The sequence below is a fragment of the Phycodurus eques genome, chromosome 17 (genome assembly GCF_024500275.1).
Source record: "Phycodurus eques isolate BA_2022a chromosome 17, UOR_Pequ_1.1, whole genome shotgun sequence".
Lineage (NCBI taxonomy): Eukaryota > Metazoa > Chordata > Actinopteri > Syngnathiformes > Syngnathidae > Phycodurus > Phycodurus eques.
Genome location: NC_084541.1, coordinates 4,405,685 through 4,428,601, shown reverse-complemented (window position 1 = coordinate 4,428,601; position 22,917 = coordinate 4,405,685). Strand labels below are relative to the sequence as shown.

At 44.2% G+C, this 22,917-nt stretch overlaps 1 protein-coding gene across 1 annotated transcript in view; it reads left to right on the top strand.

The window, feature by feature from the left end:
* The window catches only part of hyou1 (hypoxia up-regulated 1), a 104,040-nt gene that overhangs the window by 52,048 nt on the left and 29,075 nt on the right, over positions 1–22,917 (top strand). The window contains exons 12-18 of the mRNA XM_061701930.1: positions 789–871; positions 976–1,108; positions 11,473–11,657; positions 11,801–11,939; positions 12,186–12,243; positions 19,525–19,601; positions 22,261–22,416. Coding sequence (XP_061557914.1) covers positions 789–871; positions 976–1,108; positions 11,473–11,657; positions 11,801–11,939; positions 12,186–12,243; positions 19,525–19,601; positions 22,261–22,416 — 831 coding nt within the window. The remainder of the gene's footprint in view (positions 1–788; positions 872–975; positions 1,109–11,472; positions 11,658–11,800; positions 11,940–12,185; positions 12,244–19,524; positions 19,602–22,260; positions 22,417–22,917) is intronic.

Sequence of the window (22,917 nt, the reverse complement as noted above, 5' to 3'; positions counted from 1 at the left end):
AGCTGCATTCCGCTTCGCCAGCTGGTACCCACCAGCTGCCTCACGAGTCCCACAGGCCAAAAAGGCCCGATAGGATTGACGACATCCCTCACCGCTGGTGTCCACCAACGGGTTTGGGCTCACACTGCACCAGACCCGTATGGCCCCTCCCACAGTTGGTGAGCCCATGGGAAGGGGGACCCACGTTACCCTTTTGGGCTGTGCCTGGCCAGGCCCCATGGGTGCAGGCTCGGCCACCAGGCGCCCTCCTTCGAGCCCCACCTCCAGGCCTGGCTCCAGAGTTGGGGCCCCGGTGACCCGCGTCCGGACAAGGGAAGCCTAGATCCATTTTTTTCTTTCTTCATAGGGGTTTTTGGAGCCGTGCTTTGTCTGGTCCCTCACCGAGGACTTGTTTGCCATGGGTAACCCTACCAGGGGTGTGAAGCCCCAGACAACTTGGCTCCTAGGATCATTTGGACACACAAACCCCTCCACCACGATAAGGTGACGGCTCAAGGAGAGGAATGAGTGAATATTTTTTCAAAAACTAAAATAAAATGATATCGTACATCAGTTTAAACATTGTCTTGTCTTTGTCGTGTATCAAAGTGAATATAGGTTGAAAAGGATTTGTAAGTCATTCTATTATGTTTTGGTTTTACACAGCATCCCGATTTCATAGAATTGGGGATTATATCTATTAAAAGAGGAGTCTTGCCAATATAGTTTTAAAATATCTTTTTGAAATTGTTGTGAATTATTGAGTATAAAGGATGGAAACTAATTTGAACTCATCTTTGTGATAATAGGATGAAATTGAACAGGTGATTTTAGTAGGTGGCTCTACCCGTGTCCCCAAGGTTCAGGAAGTGCTGCTCAAAGCAGTGGGGAAGTAAGTGTCAACATGGAAAAATCTCGTTTGATTGGCATGCTTCAAATTTTGAAAGGACTTCAAAATTTTGACCTTGGATTGTGTAACACATTTTTTCCTTATAGAGAGGAGTTGGGAAAAAACATCAATGCAGATGAGGCAGCAGCCATGGGAGCAGTATATCAGGCTGCTGTTCTAAGTAAGGCTTTCAAAGTCACGCCATTCCTGGTCCGAGACGCAGTAGTCTTCCCCATTCAGGTTGGTTCAGTTACCCTTTTAGCACCGTAATAATAGATATTAGTTTCACAGCTTTCAGGGCCAGTTTGAATTATTAAAATTGCACAAAGTACGAGGAAATACAAATGCACCGCGGTGTCACCGGTGGTCCCCGTGGTTTTAAGTGTTAAACTATGGACATATTGTAATTTGGCACATTACTTTTTACTTGCCACACAATATTCCTCACAATGAACATCTTTTTACAATCATGTCACTTTTATATTTATCTTTGGTCTTGTGACTACATTTTTTTTTTTTTTTTTTTTTACTGTGACATTTATTTGGATTTTGGTAATATTAATTCACCGCCTCTTCAGTCGTGTGTCTTCAAGCACAACTGTTCACAAATGTTTTCCATTATTTAAAAGAATAATTATTATTATTCCTTTGCTGCCTGGCTTCAGACTTTTTTTTTTTTTTTTTTCTGTTTTCTCTCACTACTGATTTTGGATTACTGCCATCTGTTGATACGCTTGGTTAGATCACTGCCTGGTTTTGGGAATATGGGCTAAAACGAGAGTTATTTAACTGGTTGGGAAACTAGCCAGCAAATAGCTAGGCGAACAGCGCACCTAGCAACATGGGTCCAAAGAAGTCACTGACAGCCGAGAAAGGAGCTGATATTAAGAGGTCTTTGGAGGGAAGAAATCTGTTGTCAAACTACAGTGTAACACCATCCTGGACCTGGTGGACGTGAAGACTCTGGATCCAAAATGCTGAGAAGGTTTGCCGTTTGGTGTACCTGGAATCCAGAGGGTCGGGGTTGGAACACTGGAGCTGTTTCTTCTAGCCAAGAGGATTGAAGTTGACTGTGACAACGTCGGGGCATGTCTATACCAGGAAAATTAAAACACCTCAGCCCTCATCGGATTTGTCAAAAGATTAAATGAAATTGAACTCTTAAAACAAGGAAGGAAGCTGATGGCATCAAACCTCTGCATTAAACCAATACCTAACAAAACAAAACATTGTCAGGAAAAAATGGCTTCTTCAAAAAACAGATATTTCAAAACACATGGACCACAAACTGCAAAATACTCATTAAATGGAACGCCGGCGCAATCTAAAATTCAAATTGTTGAAAGAGCTGGAAAATATCAGTGAGCAGCAAAAACTGAACTGTAAGTTATCAAACTACTCTGTTCACATTATGCAACCATGTCTGAGAGATCCATTCATCTAGTACTCAGTTGTTCAACCCCCCGCACCCATCCAAAAAAAAAAAAAAAGGAAATATCAGACAAAAATAACCCAGGTAAGCATAAAATACAGGTTTGTAATTGTGATTTTATTTATTAAGGAAAACAAGACTGTTCAAAGCTACCTGGCCCTTTGTGAAGAGTAATAACTGGTTGGTGCACCCACAGCAGCAACTGAAATCAAACATTTTCTATCACTGGCAATGAGTCGTTCACATCTCTGTAGAGAAAGTTTGGCCCACTCTTTCTTGGAGAATAGTTTTAATTCAGCTACACCATCAGTTTTAGAACATGAATGGCCTTTTTAAGGTTATGCACGCATTTCAGTCTGATTCAAGTATGGACTTTCACTACGCCACTCCAAAACGTTAATTTATTTTTTTTTTTCTTTTTTTTTAAGGCATTCAGAAGTTGACTTACTTGTGTGTTTTGAATTGTTGTCCTGCTGCAGAACCCAAGTGCAGTTCAGCTTGAAATCACAAACTGATTCTCCTTCAGAATTTTCTGTTAAAGAACAGAATTCATGTCCAGGTCCTTAATAAAGCAAAGCAGACCATCACCACCGCCATCTTTGACTGTTGATGTGATGTTCATTTTCTGTAATGCTGTTGCATTTACGCCATATAATAAGCAGTGTTGTACCTGAACGAGTTCAATGAATGAAAGATGAACTAGTTATTTTGTGCAAACATGAACGGAACTTAGTTGACATACTGTGTTGCATGTTTTTGTTTGCATATTAATGACAAAAATCCTGTTTTTGGTTTAATTCCTAACTTTAAAAAAGACCATTCAAGCAACATGTTTTTCTTCGTTTTTGAGTGCAAGTTAAATCTGCAGCTGGCTACTTGTTGTGGACTGAATGAGTAGCAACAATCGGAAATGAAATGCCAATATTTTAAGGCGAATAGCCAGCAACATATTGAGGAAAAAACAAAAGTATGAACTACTTCATTTTTGGAATGGTGAACTTAGTTCAGAATTTTGAATTATGAACTATACTAGTTCATGTTTGGAACGGTGAACTTATTGTAGAAAATGAACTTTCCCCACACTGATAACGAGACACACTTTCTCCTTAAAATTCTTGGGAATCATTCAGAATTTTATTTTTTATTTTTTTTCTCTCCCCCCCTCAAAAGAAAAATAAGTCTCTTTATAGTAAGCAGTGTTTTTTGCCTTGGAACTCTGCCATGGATGCAGTTTTTACCCAGTTCCTTTGCTATTGTTGAGTCATGAATACTGACTTTACTGAATGAGTTGTTGCTATGCTCCTGGGGTAATTTTTCTAGGCTGGCCACTCCTGGGAAGGTCAGGAAAGGTTTACCACTGTTCCATGTTTACTCCATTTTTAGATAATGGCTCTCATAATTGTTCGCTGGAGTTGTATTGGCTTTGTGACTCTTTCCAGACGTCAATTTATTTCTCATCTGTTTTTGAATTTCTTTGGATTGTGGCATTTTGTTACAGCTTTTTGAGCTCTTTTGGCTTGCATATTTTTTTTTCTTTTCCCTGATTGTTTTGTTGATTGAAGGGATTTGGAGGTAATTAGGCTTGGGTGTGGTCATTGAAAATGAACTTAGCTTTACAAAATATGTGATTAGCCACAGTTAATTCATGATTTAACGAGGGGGGTGGAGTGGGAGGGGGGGCATTAATTTTTCACACTGCCAGGTAACAATTTTATTTGTTTTTGTGTTGGGTTAGATTTGTCAGATATTTGCATTAATTTGATGATCATAAACAGTGGGGAAACTTAAATAACAATTAGAGAAGGGGGCAAAAACATTTTTACGGCACTGTATATACTTCGAGTATAACTACAAAAAGAGGGGGGGAAATTGCCTGTCCGGATATATCGCTCTTGTAGCGTTAATTGGTGAAAAAGTAAATTGAATTAGTTGAGAAAGCAAAGTACTGCTGTAGTACCTCCTGCTATCACTAGTCAAATGGGATGAGTCTGCGAGTAAGAATACTAAAATGTATACAATCTGCCTGTTCAAAAACGGGCACCACATTGCATTGTTCTTTAGAAGGTCAAAGCGATGACAAAACATCGTTTAAATAAGTCGTTTCTGAAGGCTGCTGCTTTCATCAGCGGGTATATACAGTGGCATATACATTTTAATTCGTTCTGTGACCATGCTCTTATCTCAAAACACTTTTGAGCTCTTTTGGCTGGCTTTTATTCCAGTGAAGAGACTCCTGCAAGAGCTCGACATGAGAACACAGGCTTGTATATCCTGCAATGCTCATCTGTACATGGAAAGGACAGAAGAAAACATTCAGAGACAGCACCAAGGCGTAGAAGTTCGTACGAGATTCTAATTAGAGGACTATGCAAATTTGGAAATATGTTGAGGTACATGTGAGTCTTTTGAACTAAGGTAAATAGTTTTTGATGGGATTGTCAGCGTCAAAGTGGTGGTGTTGCCTGGGTACGTGTAGCGTATATGGGTTAAATAAAAATGTGGGGGGGAAAAATTTAGCTACCATTATATATATGAAATCAAGGAGGTTACCAGATTTATATGGCTTCTCAGTTGCATACTACAAGAAATATTTGTTATATTGCCGCCATTAGCAAAAATATTTTTTTTCCTCAATAATGTACACACAGCACCCCATATTGACAGAAAAAAACTGAATTGTTGAAATGTTTGCAGATTTATTGAAAAAGAAAAACTGAAATATCACACAGCCGTAAGTATTCAGACCCTTTGCTCAGTATTTAGTAGAAGCACCCTTTTGAGCTAATACAGCCATGAGTCTCTTTATAAGTCTTTACAAGTTTTTCACACCTGGATTTGCTGCTCCTCTGCCATTCCTCCATGCAGATCCTCTGCAGATCCGTCAGGTTGGATGGTGAACATTTGTGGACAGCCATTTTCAGGTCTCTCGAGAGATGCTCAATTTGGTTTAAGTCAGGGCTCTGGCTGGGCCATTCAAGAACAGTCACGGAGTGGTTCTGAAGCTACTCTTTCGTTGTTTTAGCTGTGCTTAGGGCCATTGTCTTGTTGGAAGATGAACCTTCGGCCCAGTCTGAGGTCCTGAGCACTCGGAAGGTTTTCGTCCAGGATATTCCTGTACTTGGCAGCATTCATCTTTCCTTCAATTGGAACCAGTCGTCCTGTCCCTGCAGCCGAAAAACACCCCCACAGCATCATGCTGCCACCACCATGCTTCACTGTTGGGACTGTATTGGACAGGTGATTAGCAGTGCCTGTTTTTTCTTCACACATACCACTTAGAACCTTTTGGCCTTAATTCTATCTACTTAATTAGAATCAGAATCATCTTTATTTGCCAAGTATGTCCAAAACACACAAGGAATTTGTCTCCGGTAGTTGGAGCCGCTCTAGTACAACAGACAGTCAATTTACAGGACACGTTGGAGACATAAAGACATTGCGTCTTTTTGCACAATTGTTTTTTGTCAGAGTCCTCTAGCACTTAGAGCAGTTCGAATGACTAATATTGCAATAGTCCGGTGCAATGACCATTGTGCAAAGGGCGCTGAGACTTCAAGTAGTGTATGCGGTTTAAAGTGACGAGTAGTGCGATCATCTGGGACAATGTTGGTTGTGCAAATGTTACAGATACTACTCAATAAGTGTGCAAATGGAGCAGATGCTACTCTGGCATGAGTGGCCAGTATATGCAAATAGTGCAGCATGGCGAGACAACTACAGTGAGGGCACGAGTAATACATAATTGGCCCCACAGAAATGTGACAACGAACTCAAGTCAAAAAATTGCCAGCTTGTTGTAATGGAATTATAGGTTAGGTGTTTAAGAAGTTGATCGCAAGAGGGAAGAAGCTGTTGGAATGTCTACTAGTTCTAGTTTGCATTGATCGGTAGTGCCTACCTGAGGGAAGGAGCTGGCGGCCGGGGTGCGGAGGGTCCGAGAGGATTTTGCACACCCTTGTCTTAGTTCTGGCAGCGTGCAAGTCCTCAGTGGTGGGTAGGGGGTACTGACAATCCTTTCAGCAGTTTTGATTGTCCGTTGCAATCGGAGTTTGTCCTTTTTTGTAGCAGCACCAAACCAGACTGTGATGGAAGAACACAGGACCGATTCGATGACCGCTGTGTAGAACTGTCTCAGCAGCTCCGGTGGCAGGCCGTGCTTTCTCAGAAGCCGCAGGAAGTACATCCTCTGCTGGGCCTTTTTGAGGACGGAGTTGATGTTGTTCGCCCACTTCAGGTCCTGAGAGATTGTAATTCCCAGGAACTTGAAGGTCTCGACGGTTGACACAAGGCAGCTGGACAACGTGAGGGGCAGCTGTGGCGAAGGATGCCTCCTGACGTCCACGATCATCTCTACCGTCTTGAGCGTGTTCAGCTCCAGGTTGTGTCGGCCGCACCACAGCTCCAGCCGCTCCGCCTCCTGTCGATATGCAGACTCGTTACCGTCCTTGATGAGGCCGATGACAGTGGTGTCATCTGCAAACTTCAGGAGCTTGACAGTCTGGTTCGCTGAGGTGCAGTTGTTCGTGTAGAGAGAGAAGAGCAGCGGAGAGAGGACACAACCTTGGGACGCCCCAGTGCTGATGCTGCGTGTGGATGAGGTGGCCTCCCCCAGCCTGACCTGCTGTGTCCTGCCCGTCAGAAAGCTGTAAATCCACTGGCAGATGGCAGGTGAGACGCTGAGCTGGAGAAGCTTGGTTGAAAGGAGTTCAGGGATGATGGTGTTGAACGCTGAGCTGAAGTCCACGAACAGGATCCTCGCGTAGGTCCCTGCACTGTCGAGGTGTTCTAGGATGAAGTGCAGTCCCATGTTGACTGCATCATCCGCAGACCTGTTCGCTTGGTAGGCAAACTGCAGGGGGTCCAGCAGGGGACCTGTGACACTCTTGAGGTGGTCCAGCATGAGACGTTCAAAGGACTTCATGACCACAGATGTCAAAGCGACAGGCCTGTAGTCATTCAGACCAGAGATTGCAGGTTTCTTGGGGACTGGAATGATGGTGGAGCGTTTGAAGCAGGATGGAACTTCGCACATTTCCAAAGATCTGAGTGAAGACTGGAGCGAGCTGGTCCGCGCAGACTTTGAGGCAGGATGGGGACACATGGTCCGGTCCTGTTGCTTTGTTAATCTTCTGTTGTTTGAAGATGCGTCTCACATCCTGTTCATGGATGGTTAACGCAGAAGTCAGAGGTGTGGTTGTGGTCGCGGGTGGGTGTGTGGAGTGAAACTGTCCTTTTCAAATCTGCAATAGAAGGTATTCAAGTCGTTGGCTAGTGTGCTATTGTTCTCAGCTTGGGGGGATCGTCGCTTGTAATTAGTCAGCGATTGGAATGTACGCCAGACTGATTTTGAGTCGTTCGCGCTAAACTGTTTTTCCAACTTTGCTGCATAGATCCTCTTTGCAATGTTAATTTCTTTAGTAAGCTGGTTTCTAGCTCGATTATACAGGGCCCTGTCCCCGCTCTGATATGCATCTTCCTTAGCTTGGCGAAACTGCTTAAGTTTAGCAGTGAACCACGGCTTGTTGTTGTTGAATGTCCGAAATGATTTTGTTGGTACACAAACCTCTTTACAGAAACTGATATAGGATGTGACAGTGTCCGTATATTCATCCAGGCTGCCAGCTGAATTTTCAAAGACACTCCAGTCTGTGCAGTCTAAACAGCTTTGAAGTTCCATCTTTGCTTCATTGGTCCACTTTTTGACTGTTTTCACTGTAGGCTTCGCACATTTAAGTTCTTGCTTGTACGTCGGTATTAAGTGAATTAAGCAGTGATCAGACGAGCCCAGGGCTGCACGAGGTATAGCACGGTATGCGTTGTTTACCGTAGTGTAGCAGTGGTCTAAAGTATTATTTTCCCTGGTAGGACAGTCGATGTGCTGCTTGTATTTAGGGAGTTCGTGGTTGAGTTTAGCTTTGTTAAAGTCCCCGAGAATAATGAGGGGTGAGTGAGGGTGTTTTTTTTCAATTTCGTTGACTTGTTCGGCGAGCGTTAGCAATGCGGCGTTCGTGTTAGCTTGCGGTGTAATATAGACTGCAGCCAGTATAAACGATGCAAACTCACGTGGCGAGTAAAATGGTTTACAGTTCAAAAACAGCGACTCCAAATGCGGGCTGCAGTGTGTGCTGAGCACCGTGACGTCCGTACACCATTTTTCGTTTATATGGAGGCATATCCCGCCGCCCTTCGTTTTCCCCGATGAGTCCATGTCGCGGTCCGCTCGATGAATGTTGAAGCCGGGAAGCATGACGGCGCCATCGGGTACAGCGTCGCAAAGCCAGGTCTCCGTGAAGCACATGGCCGCGGAACGTCCGAAGTCTTTACTGGTCTTTAACAGAAGATGAAGCTCGTCCATTTTGTTGGGTAGGGAGCGTACATTCGCGAGGTGGATCGACGGGAACGCCAATCTGTGTCCTCTCCTGCGGAGTTTCACCTGAATGCCGGCTCGTTTTCCTCTGTGGCGCCGCTTCCGCATCCATGCGCCGAAAACCGCGGACGCCGCTCCGGTGAGTAACTCGGGGAAAAAACTGAGCGGATTTTCGAAAGTTGGTGACAGAAAGTCCGGAGTAGCCTCCTTGATGGTTAGCAGGTCTCCCCTTGTGTAAGTGAGTCGTGTAAGGTCTCCAAAGACGGACGAAAAACACAAAAACAAAGACAATACTAGAGAGCGCGTTACCGAGGCGACCACACTGGTAGGCGCCATCCAGTTCAAAGTATTCCATAGATCGCACATTACACGATATAGTATGCATAAAATGGGCGGCCTCTTACTTCACACACACTATTTTTGTTACCGTAATTTCTCATGTATAATGCGCACCCATGTATAATACACAACCCCAAAGTTGACCTCAAACCTCTGGAAACCCTTCTACCCATGTATAATGTATTTTTACAATGCATGATTTTGCTTCTACCCATATGATCAAAATGAAGTATTTTGTTCGTTTTTTCAAATTATTATTTTGAAGTTAAGCGTTTTATTTTAACATGTAATATTCTTATTTAGTTGCTCTTATTTTGAAATTCACAGCCCTACTTTTATTTAGTAAATGAGAAAAAAAAAACAGTTGTGCTCATGTTTGATCACCCAATGACCTATGGGGTCCCACAAGGGTCAGTTCCTGTTCAGCCTGTATATGCTACCCTTGAAGTTCTCTTGAAGAATTTTTCAATGTTTGGCAGCTGTCATCTTACCCTCCATGGGGACAAGTCGCCAAGTTCCTACAGCAGAAAAACAGCCCCACAACATGATGCTAACCACTATGCTTCACAGTAGGGATGGTGTTAGCCAGATGATGTGCAGTTCATCATCTTCCCCAGATATGACGCTTGCAGTTCAGGCCAAAAAGTTTATTGTGGTTTCATCAGACCCAGAGAATTTTGTTTCTGCAGGTCTGAGAATCCTGAAGGTTTCTTTTGTCAAACTCGAAGTGGGCTGCAATATGCCTTTTTAGTGAGAAGTTGCTTCCGTCTGGCCACTCTACCATAAAGGCCTGATTGGTGGAGTGCATTAGCAATGGTTGACCTTCTGGATGGTTCTCCTATCGCCCCATGGGAACACTGGAGCTCCGCCTTCGTGACGATAGGGTTGTTGTTCATCTCTTTGACCAAGGCCCGTCTTCCCCCGTTACTCTGCTTGGTCGGACGGCCAGATCTAGGAAAGGTCCTGGTGGTTCTAAACCTCTTCCATTTCTGTATAATTGAGACCACAGTGCTTTTCGGGACCTTCAATCCTGGTGAAATTCTTTTGTATCCTGCCCCAGATTTGTGCCTTGACACAATCCGGTCTCGGTGCAGTACAAAGAGTAGGTGCAATGGGGTAAAGCACACCGCCACTGGACTCTAGAGCACTGGGGACGCGTTCTCTGGAGTGACAAATCACGCTTCTCCATCTCGCAATCTCATGGATGAGTCTGGGTTTGGCGGTTGCCTGGAGAATGGTTCTTGTCTGACTGCTTTGTGCCAAGTGTAAAGTTTGGTGGAGGCGAGATTATGGTGTGGGGTTGTTTTTCAGGAGTTGGGCTCAGCCCCTTAGTTCTAGTGAAAGGAACTGAATGCTTCAGCATACCAAGAGATTTTGGACAATTCCATGCTACCAACTTTGTGGGAACAGTTTGGAGCTGGCCCCTTTCTCTTCCAACATAACTGCACAAGTAAAAACAAAAATTAAAAAAAGCAACGTCCATAAAGACATGGATGACACAGTCTGGTGTGGATGTCCTTGACTGGCTTGCACAGAGTCCTAACCTCAACCCATTATAACAACTTCGGGGTGAATTACAGCGGAGACCGAGAGTTAGGCCTTCTCGTCCAACATCAGTGTGTGACCTTACAAAAGCGCTTCTGGATGAATGGTAAATAAACAAAATAATAAATAAAAAATCCCATTAACCCACTTTGTGGACGGCCTTCCCAGAAGAATTTAAACTTTTATAGCTCCAAAGGGTGAACTGACATCATATTGAACCCTATGTATTAGAAATGGGATGTCACTTAAATTCATGTGCGTCAAGTCAAAGCAGGTGAGCGAATACTTTTGGCAATGTAGTGTATACACTACATACAGTCCATAGAGTATGCACTCAACACACACCAGACTGTGTCGCGCAAGCCACTTTAGCAGCACTGGGGTTTTGTCATCTAATTTGTCTTATTTGCCTTGGTTCTCTGACCTTGACTATGTTGCACACACAACCTGATCTTAGATATTTGCACATTCAATTAAAACTTTTTATACTGTATATACCATTGTTTTATTTAGCTTTTTATATTATTTGTACTGTCTTTTGTAGTACATTGGGCCCTTGAGCACCATAATTTCAATCCTCAGTATGTGTTACGCATAGAGAAGAATTGACAATGAAAAGCACCTTGAATTGTGTGCTTTGTGTTAAAACTGTAAAATCTGTAAAAAAAGAACTTTGAAAGAACCACAAAAAAAATGGAACCCTAGTATTTTCTCACGCAATTTATACTGTCTGTCAAATGTTTGATGTCTGATGGTTTCTCAACTGTATTAAGAGCCAAACTAAATTCTGTGAGCACACACCATATTGTGCTGTTCTGTTTATATTTACTTTGTATGCAGTGACTTATTTATTCATTTGTTTATTCTATTTTTAGTAGGATATATCTGTGATTCTAAGCACCTGTGATTGCATTTTGTTAGGTTGAATTCACTCGTGAGGTTGAGGAAGAAGGTGCCAAAGCTTCGAAACACAACAAACGTATCCTCTTTCAGAGGATGGCACCCTACCCCCAGCGAAAGGTCATCACATTCAACCGCTACAATGACGACTTTGCTTTCAAGATAAACTATGGCGATCTCAGCTTCTTGTCACAGGAAGATCTCAGGTAGCTGCTGGCTTTAGTATAGTTTGCGATCTGGATTTCCCATTCAAATAAGCTTGTATCTAAATTGTGTGACTTTTCTAACTGAATGCCCTATTGATTAATGCTAACCACATTATTCTCTATAATTTTCTTCTGAATTGCAGTGTGTTTGGCTCTCTCAATCTGACAACAGTCAAGTTGTCTGGAGTGGGTAGCAGCTTTCGAAAGCACAGAAATGCAGAGTCAAAGGGCATCAAGGCCCACTTCAACATGGATGAAAGTGGAATTCTCCTACTGGATCGGGTTAGTGGCACGTTTTGATCATTTCACCTTAAACATGAGTCTGGTAAAAATGCTCCACAGGGGAAACAATTCAAATGCCACATTGTATGTGCTATACAAAAGGCAGAATTGTCCATAGCATACCTTGTACAACCAGTTTAGACAATTAGTATCGTAAAATCCCCAACTAAAGTGTAAAACCGATATGATTTTCTAAATCCTTTATTAAGTAAAGGAAGTTAATAAACTTTTCTTTTTAATCCACAGGTAGAGTCTGTTTTTGAAACCATTGTGGAGGAGAAGGAGGAAGAATCTACATTAACCAGTATGTTCTTCGATTAATACACTACAAATGTCTTGGGACACAAAGTCTTCTCATCAATTAATCAGTCAGGGGTAGGGAAAGACCCCTGCATCTTCCCAAGACATTTTAAAAATGACCCGGTTTTCAACATTATGTAAGCTGCTTTGCCCGCTGTTGCCTGACTGGTACACTAGTGCAAAAATCCAGGTCCACAAAGACATACAGTTAAGGTATAAGTCCCCTTTATGAAATCAAATACAATGGTTCCTGGAGATAAGAGTTCAATTTGTTCCTTTACCGTGCTCGTAACACAAAACACTAGTCTCAAATCGTCTTTACCCATTGAATTGAATGGAAATGAGGTCAATGCATTCTAGCCTCCCCAAAAAGAGCAAAAACATTTTAATGTTTTTTTAATGAGGAAAATAAGACCGTAATATAGTCCCCTCCAATAGTATTGGAACGGCAAGGTCAAGTCCTTTGTTTTTGTTGTATACAAAAGACATTTGGGTTTCCGATCAAAAAGATGAATATGAGACAAAAGTTGAGAATTCCAGCTTTTATTTCATGCTATTTACATCTAGATGTGTTAAACAACCCCAGAACAGAGCACCTTTTGTTTGATTTGAACCCACCCACTTTTCAAGTGAGCAAAAGTACTGCAACGTGACTGATGGGTTTTTCTAGGTGTTCAGGTGTTGCCTTTTAGATAGATTGCTTAAACATTTAATAGTACTCGTTTTTGGCTTTGGGTTTCACCTGTGAAAACTATATTTGCTGTTAAGCAAACATGAAGACCAGCTGTCTATGGGAGAAAAGCAAACCATTTTGAAGCTGAAAGAAGAGGCAATATCGATCAGAGCTACGACACAAAAATTGGGCATAGCCAGTGCAACAATTTGGAATGTTCTGAAAAAGAAACAAACCACTGGTGTACTGAGCAACAGATATCGAACAGGAGAAGAAACACCCATAGAGAAAAGTCAGTTCCATCACGGCCAACCTCCACAGGGCAGAGGTGAAGATATCACAATCCACTGTTTGAAGAATAATTCGAGAGAAGAAATACACGGGCCATACCACGAGATGCAAACCACTCATCAGCAAAAAGAATCACAAGGCTAGATTCCATTTTGCAAAGAAGTACAGAGATGAGCCACAAAAGTTTTGGAACAAAGTTCTCTGGGTTGATGAGACCAGGATTAACCTCTACCAAACAGATAGAAAGGCCAAAGTCTGCCGAAAGAAAGTATCTGCTTATAATCCAAAACACAAGTTCGCCTGTGAAGCATGGTGGAGGTAATGTCATGGCTTGGGCTTGCATGGCTGCTTCTGGAAAGGGCTCACCAGTCTTTATTGATGATGATATGCAGGATGGTAGCAGCAGAATGAATTCTGAAGTCTACAAAACTGTTTTGTCTGGCAGTTTACAAAAAAATGCATCCAAACTGATCTCGAGAATCTTCATCATGCAACAAGACAATGACCCAAAACACATTGCCAACACAACAGAGGCCTTTATCCGGGGGGGGGGAGTGTACGGTCTCAGACTAGCCAAGTCAATCACCGGACCTTAACCCAATAGAGCATGCATTTTACCTCCTGAAGAGGAGACTGAAGGGAGAAACCCCCAGAAACAAACAAGAACTGAAAGAGGCTGCAGTAAAGGCCTCGAAAAGCGTTTCAAATGAAGAATGGAACAGTCTGAAGTCAATGGCTTGTTGCAGTTATTGCAAGTAAGGGTTGCCACCAAATATCAAATGTTATTCAATTTAAGTTAATTTAATAATGTCTAGGTAGCACGGTGGACGACTGGTTAGCACATTTGCCTCACAGTTCTGAGGACCCGGGTTCAAATCCGGCCTCACCTGAGTGGAGTTTGCATGTTTTCCCCGTACCTCCGTCGAGTTTGCATGTTCTCCCCATGCCTGTTTGGGTTTTTTGCAGATACTCCAGTTTCTTCCCTCATCTCCTCCCCCCCAAAAAAACATGCATGGTAAGTTAATTGAAGATTCTAAATTGTCCTTAGTTGTGTGAATGGTTGTTTGTTTATATCTCCTGTTGGCTGGCGACCAGTTCGGGGTGTACCCCGCCTCTTGCCCACAGTCAGCTGATATGGGTTCCAGCACGCCCGTGACCCTAGTGAAGATAAGCGGGCTAGAATATGAATGAATGAATGTCTGTTCCAGTACTTTTCCTCATTTGAAAAATGCGTGGCTTCAAACAAAAGGTGCTCTGTCCTGAGTTGTTTAATACATCTTGATGTCAATACCATGAAATGAAGTTGGATTTTGGAACTTCTGTCTCATATTAATCTTTTGAAGGTTTTGAATGATTCAAGGCCTGACTTCGAAGCCAGTCACAAGGAGTCATGCTTAACACCGATGAAAAAAAACTCCTTTCAACTCTGCATTCCCACGTATCAGGGGCATTTCAGCGTAATGTGACAATTGGTGCTGTCCACTGCAGAGCAGTTTTTCGTGTCCCAAGTTACTGTAGATCTAATTTCCACACACTTTTGACGAGTTTAAACCCAAACCAAACTTTTATGCAGTTGCTTGCTTCCCCAAAATTTATCTGAGTGATCGATTTCTCGTCTGTATTTAAGTAATGCGTTTAGCATTTTCCTCCAACACATCCAATTCCATCACTTCAAACTTCAGAGCTATGAGAGTGAGTGAACACACAATTTAGTGCCCGGCATCCATCCATCCATCCATCCATTTTCTACCGCTTATCCGGGTCGGGTCGCGGGGGCAGTAGCTTTAGCAGGGACGCCCAGACTTCCCTCTCCCCAGCCACTTCATCCAGCTCTTCCGGAGGGATCCCGAGGCGTTCCCAGGCCAGCCGAAGGACGTAGTCTCTCCAGCGTGTCCTGGGTCATCCCCGGGGTCTCCTTCCGGTGGGACATGCCCGGAACACCTCACCAAGGAGGCGTCCGGGAGGCATCCGAATCAGATGCCCCAGCCACCTCATCTGGCTCCTCTCAATGCAGAGGAGCAGCGGCTCTACTCTGAGATCCTCCCGGATGACCGAGCTTCTCACCCTATCTCTAAGGGAGAGCCCGGACACCGTGCGGAGGAAACTCATTTCGCCCGCTTGTATCCGGGATCTCGTTCTTTCGGTCACGACCCACAGCTCATGACCATAGGTGAGGGTAGGAACGAAGATCGACCGGTAAATTGAGAGCTTCGCCTTTCGGCTTAGCTCCTTCTTTACCGCAACGGACCGATACAAAGTCCGCATCACTGCAGACGCTGCACCGATCCGTCTGTCGATCTCCCGTTCCATTCTTCCCTCACTCGTGAACAAGACCCCAAGATACTTGAACTCCTCCACTTGGGGCAGGATCTCATCCCCGACCTGGAGAGGGCATGCCACCCTTTTCCGACTGAGGACCATGGTCTCAGATTTGGAGGTGCTGATTCTAATCCCAGCCGCTTCATACTCTGCTGCGAACTGCTCCAGTGAGAGTTGGAGCTCACGGCTTGATGAAGCCAACAGAACCACATCATCAGCAAAAAGCAGAGCTGCAATACTGAGGCCACCAAACCGGACCCCCTCTTTGCCTTGGGTGCGCCTAGAAATTCTGTCCATAAAAGTTATGAACAGAATCGGCGACAAAGGGCAGCCTGGGCGGAGTCCAACCCTCACCGGGAACGAGTCCGACTTACTGCCGGATATGCGGACCAAACTCTGACTCCGGTCGTACAGGGACCGAACAGCCCATATCAGGGTGTTCGGTACCCCATACTCCTGAAGCACCCTCCACAGGACTCCCCGAGGGACACAATCGAACGCCTTCTCCAAGTCCACAAAACACATGTAGACTGGTTGGGCGAACTCCCATGCACCCTCGAGGACCCTGCCGAGGGTGTAGAGCTGGTCCACTGTTCCACGGCCAGGACGAAAACCACACTACTACTCCTGAATCTGAGATTTGACTTCCCGACGGACCCTCCTCTCCAGTACCCCTGAATAGAGCTTACCAGGGAGGCTGAGCAGTGTGATCCCCCTGTAGTTGGAACACACCCTCCGGTCCCCCTTCTTAAAAAGGGGGACCACCACCCCAGTCTGCCAATCCAGAGGCACTGTCCCCGATGTCCACGCGATGTTGCAGAGGCGTGTCAACCAGGACAGCCCCACAACATTCAGAGCCTTTCGGAACTCCGGGCGAATCTCATCCACCCCCGGGGCCCTGCCACCGAGGAGCTTTTTAACTACCTCGGTGACCTTAAACCCAGAGATAGGAGAGCCCGCCTCAGAGAACCCACACTCTGCTTCCTCATGGGAAGGCGTGTCGGTGGAATTGAGGAGGTCTTCGAAGTATTTTTCCCACCGACTCACAACGTCCCGAGTCGAGGTCAGCAGCGCCCCATCCCCACTATACACAGTGTTGGTGGTGGACTGCTTTCCTCTCCTGAGACGTCGGATGGTGGACCAGAATTTCCTCGAAGCCGTCCGGAAGTCTTTCTCCATGGCCTCACCGAACTCCTCCCATACACGTGTTTTTGCTTCAGCGACCACCAGAGCTGCATTCCGCTTGGCCAGCCGGTACCCATCAGCTGCCTTAGGAGTCCCACAGGCCAAAAAGGCCCAATAGGACTCCTTCTTCAGCTTGACGGCATCCCTCACCGTTGGTGTCCACCAACGGTTCGGGGATTGCCGCCACGACAGGCACCGACCACCTTACGGCCACAGCTCCGGTCGGCCGCCTCAGCAATGGAGGCGTGGAACATGGTCCACTCGGACTCTATGTCCCCAGCCTCCCCCGGAACATGAGCAAAGTTCTGTCGGAGGTGGGAGTTGAAACTCCTTCTGACGGGATTCTGCCAGACGTTCCCAGCAGACCCTCACAATACGTTTGGGCCTGCCACGTCGGACCGGCATCTTCCCCCACCATCGGAGCCAACTCACCATCAGGTGGTGATCAGTTCGACAGCTCCGCCCCTCTCTTCACCCGAGTGTCCAAGACATGTGGACGCAAGTCCGATGACACGACCACAAAGTCGATCATCGAACTGCGACCTAGGGTGTCCTGGTGCCAAGTGCACATGTGGACACCCTTATGCTTGAACATGGTGTTCGTTATGGACAATCCATGACGAGCACAGAAGTCCAATAACAGAATACCGCTCGGGTTCTGATCGGGGGGGGCCGTTCCTCCCAATCACGCCCTTCCAGGTCTCACTGTCATTGCCCACGTGAGCATTGAAGTCCCCCAACAGAACAATGGAGTCCCCAGCGGGGGCGCTCTCCAGCACCCCCTCCAAGGACTCCAAAAAGGGTGGGTACTCTGAACTGCTGTTTGGTGCATAGGCACAAACAACAGTCAGGACCCGTCCCCCCCACCCGAAGGCGGAGGGAGGCTACCCTCTCGTCCACCAGGGTGAACCCCAACGTACAGGTGCCGAGCCGGGGGGCAATAAGTATACCCACACCTGCTTGGCGCCTCTCACCGTGGGCAACTCCAGAGTGGAAGAGAGTCCAACCCCTCTCGAGAGGACTGGTACCAGAGCCCAAGCTGTGTGTGGAGGCGACTCCGACTATATCTAGTTGGAACTTCTCGACCTCAGACACCAGCTCGGGCTCCTTCCCTGCCAGAGAGGTGACATTCCACGTCCCTAGAGCCAGCTTCTGTAGCCGGGGATCGGATCGCCAAGGTCCCCGCCTTCGGCCACCGCCCAGCTCACACTGCACCCGACCCCTATGGCCCCTCCCACAGGTGGTGAGCCCATGGGAAGGGGGACCCACGTTACCCTTTCGGGCTGTGCCCGGACGGGCCCCATGGGTGCAGGCCCGGCCACCAGGCACTCTCCTTCGAGCCCCACCACCAGGCCTGGCTCCAGTGGGGGGCCCCGGTGACCCGCGTCCGGGCAAGGGAAAACGAAGTCCATTGTTTGTCGTCATCATTAGGGGTCTTTGGGGAAAAAAAAAAAAAAAGTGCGTGCACTAGCGTACTCAAAGCTATGTTTTCTGACTGCCAGGCATAAATGGAATTAGTTCCAAAAGTTAACGTTACCACGATGATGATGGAACATTTTTCATTCAAGCCAGATGTTGTCTGTTGTCGTACTAGAGCGGCTCCAACTACCGGAGACAAATTCCTTGTGTGTTTTTTGGACATACTTGGCAAATAAAGATGATTCTGATGTCCAACATCCCGCTAACACCAACGAGCTGGTATTTCGAATTTGTATTAAGTGGCAACAAAGACAATACAACTTAAGTCACAAAATCAATTTTAAACACAACCAATCCCACCCAATTTCTTCAGCTGGGAACAAAAACAGGATGGTACGTTTCCCGTCTCCTGTCAAGTTGCAATTATGGAACGCTTTGCCCAACATTGCAAATACAAACGTGACCATGTATATGGTGCACCTATGCTCACATTATATACAGTTATAGTATACTCACTCATGTAAGAGATGCAGCCATTGAACCTGTTGACAGAGTTAGCGTTTAAAGAAAGGCTGCAGACCTTTGAAAAGTAGTACAAATCAAAACAGGTTGCTTTGATCTACTTGTTAAATGTTGCTATACTTTTTATTAACCAAATAAAAAACTTGATTGGCCGTAAATTGCCCAAGCCATTGTGTGTAATATCTTAATCTGTCCTGAATGTTTATTTGTTAAAGTTCAATTTTTTTTAGCAAAGCCTGAATGTTTTTTTATTTATATTTTTTTTATCCAAGATATTTTATTGTTCTACATTAGAATGCCAATGTTCAATATATTCGCATTAATTCTTCTTAAAAAGGATAGACTTAAATTAATATCTAGCTATCTAATAACACTATATCAGTGGCATAAAACACAACAATGCTGTCATTTGTCGTGATAGTTTTTGGATAACTATGTCCTAAAAAATAAAATTTTAAAAACTCAACATATAATATATTGAGAGAGAGAGATTATTAGATATAGATTATTATTAAATATTGGACAAACAATAGTATCAACTGGAATAAAAATCTGTAATATAGCGGGACACGTGCATCCTGGCACTCACATAGGTAAACTGTAAAATGATCTACATATATCACGATATAAAACAATCACTATTTGACTGATGTGAACTTAACATCATTAAACAGTTCAGAACAAGGACAGAACATACACGTGGAACAGAGACTGACTTTTGTCCAACTTCATATTTGAACCATACAAAATGTAGAATGCTGTGATATTTTGAATTAGCTTTCATGGCGCAAGAGCTACCGCTATGATACTGCTTTTTGCTACGATGATAATTGCCTCAGCAAAATAAAACGGAATCCACATTTTACTGTCTTTCAGAACTGGGTAACACAATTTCCACATTGTTTGGAGGAGGATCCCCAGAACTTGCCCCAAATGTGACTAAACCTCTCCAGGTAAATTTTTATTGACAAATGTCGTACAGTGGATATAATACTGACACCTGTTTTATGTACAATGTGAAAACCTGTACAATAAATAAAATGAGCCAGTGGTCAGTAGTATTTGCAAGAGTTGAATGGGTTTGGCAAATTTCACCATAGTGACATCCCTAAATATGAGATGGTGTACACAGTGAATATTAGTTATTTTTATCCATCCATCTGTTTTCTGTACCACTTTATCATCAGTTGGGTCACGGGTGAGCTTGAGCCTGTCCCAGCTGACTTTGGCCAAGAGACAGGGGTACACCCTCGACTTGTCAGTTATTTTTATATACAGTGGTCATCTCATCCTCGTGGCTCTGCGCCTGCTTATTCACCTATTCGCAGATGATTTAAAAAATAAAAAAATAATAAAAAATGTAATTATTTTTGGAAACGCTTATTGGCTGTTTATCTCCACTCATTCAAGGCGGATTTCCCTCTGTTGCAGTCCGGCCCAGTCCCCACCCAAGGCAAATGGCGGGTGTTCACTGTATATAAAAATCCTCTGTTATACCCACTGTCTATAATAATATACTGTATAGCTGCTAGATAGCTGTGTATTTAAAGTAAAATCTAACGATACAAATTTAATACATTCTGTGACCCCGTCTGGAACTCGAAATGTTTGCAAATCAAGGTGATGTTTCTCATTTGAATTTAATGGGAATGCAGTTAATTAGTTCCAGCTCTAAAAATAATATTTACCTCATTCTTGTGGATGTGGTGATAATATCCATCCAGCCATCCATTTTCTGAGCCGCTTCTCCTCACAAGGGTCGCGGGCGTGTTGGAGCCTATCCCAGCTATCATCAGGCAGGAGGCTGGGTACATCCTGAACTGGTTGCCAGCCAATCGCAGGGCACATACAAACTAACAACCATTCACACTCACATTCACACCTACAGGCAATTTAGAGTTGTCAATTACCCTACCATGCATGTTTTTGGGATGTGGGAGGAAACCGGAGTGCCCGGAGAAAACCCACACAGGCACGGGGAGAACATGCAAACTCCACACAGGCGGGGCCGGGGATTGAACCCCAGTCCTCAGAACTGTGAGGCAGACGCTCTAACCAGTCTGCCGCCGTGGTGGCAATAAATACTGTAAAATATAGAAATAAGTGAAAACGTATACAGTATTTTTTACGTTAGTCATGGTTGAAACTAGCCCATACAGATAACCAGAGAATTTGTGTGGCACATTCTCCAACATATAGCAAGGCAGTGCAGCCCCTTAAACGAGTGATGGCTAGCTAGCTAGCAGTCACAAGCCGTCAAGTGTCTGCCTGGAGTCCAACTTCAGCTGTGGTATGAAACCTCACTGCTTATAGAATTAGTGAGGCTTCATGGTCTAAATAAATCCCCTTCCTTTCCTAAAATGCTGTCTCACTGCATGACTACACATTCTTTACATTCTCTGCTACCCGGATAATGGCCGCCACATCCAACAGTGGACCTAAAGAGTTGGCCCATCTCTGCTGTGCAATACCACCAACCAGGCGCATCGCTCAACACAGAGGTTAACTCTGCAGGTCAAAACTAAACTGTTTGCCTGCTCCTCAGAGAGAAACAGCGCTCTTTAGGACAATGTGGATATTCTGAACAAAGAAGACATGGTTTGAAAGAGGAGTGAGAGAGGCCATCGTTAGGTTTAAAGACCAGCTCTAAATAGGAGGAGGCTTACAGCACCTACATAAAGTATCTCACGCATACAATGCTTTCGTACCTTCCAAAGAGACTCAATATTTCAACTTCTAACAAATAACACGGCCTCAATTGGCCTTATGGTTGCTTGAACACCTTTTTGCAACTGAATGTAATTTTAACGAGGGAGTTTTCACCCAATGACTGCTCATGACGAGCAGAAGCCTCTCTGCAAGGCATCTTAACAACTGTCATATGCATTCCAAAATCATGTTAAGATTCCTGGTTTTGGGTTGGCGTCTAACTTTTACGATAAATAGTTGGCACTAGCGCTGTCACTATCAAACCTTCATAGAATTGATTAACCCCACAGTCCCCCAATTTTTATTTTTTTTAATTTCTTTTTTTTTTCTTTTTTTTTTTCTTTTTTTACTACTACCATGCATTTTATTGTCATAGGATAAGGATAAGATCCTTAAACTGCATATCGTGGTACTGAGTGTATGGTATAAACTGTACAGAATTTGAGAAAACAAAAACAGCCTTGACTGAATGGTTAGCATTCGTAATTAGCATTGGCACACTAGCGATTACCATTTTATGTTTAAAAAAAAAAAAAAATGCTAACTACCATTCAGTTCACTCATACATGTTATATGTATGTTACACATCTAATAGTGTCTAAAAAAAACATTTACAGACGGTCCTCTGTCATTTTTGGCAATGTTTTTCACTTGTCAGTCTGCAACAAAAATCGGGAGTGTATGTCCGATAAACATGGACAGTGGCAAAATGTTCTAAGTGACATAAACTGGGTCCTGTTTTTTTTTTTGTTGTTTTTTTCTCCACAGCCCTAGTTTCCACACCAAAACCGAGACGATCCTTAGAATAAAATGACCTGGATGAATGAGAATATTCACAGGTGTGATAATACAGTTCACAAAAAAATACTGAAATATCAAAAAGATACTGATTTGTGTATTCAGGATGAGGGGGGTGAATCTGGAAAAGAGGCAAACGATGAGAGTAAAAAGGATGACACCCAGAAGGAGGAGCCTACCACAGAGGAACCAGAGAAAAGTACCACAGAGGAGAAAAACCAAGAGAAGACAGAAGATGCAGCCCCCTTGATGGATGAGAAGGTAAATATGAAAATAATTTGGTCAACATTGCTCTCACCATTTATAGACAAATCCGTCTTACCTTGGACTGATGAATATCCAGGCTGTTAGAGGTACTTTTGTGACCCTTTCCAGCTTCATGCAAGTAAACAATTCTTAATTATAGGTATACAAAGGGCTCTTTATTGCATTGTTCACATCGGGCAATTCTTCTTGAGGCGAAGGCAAGACAAATTTATTTATACAAAGCATTTCATAGTGCACGAAAATTGTCGCAACAAGCAGTGGCTGACAAAACAGGTCCATCCATTTTCTTTTACCGCTTATCCTCACTAGGGTCGTGGGTTGCTGTAGCCTATTCCAGCTATCTTCGGCCAAGAGGCGGGGTACACCCTAAACTGGTCGCCGGCCAATGGCAGGGCACATAGTAACAAACAACCATTCGCACTCACATTCACACCTATGGGCAATTTAGTTTCCTCAATCAACCTACTACGCATGTTTTTGGGATGTGGGAGGAAA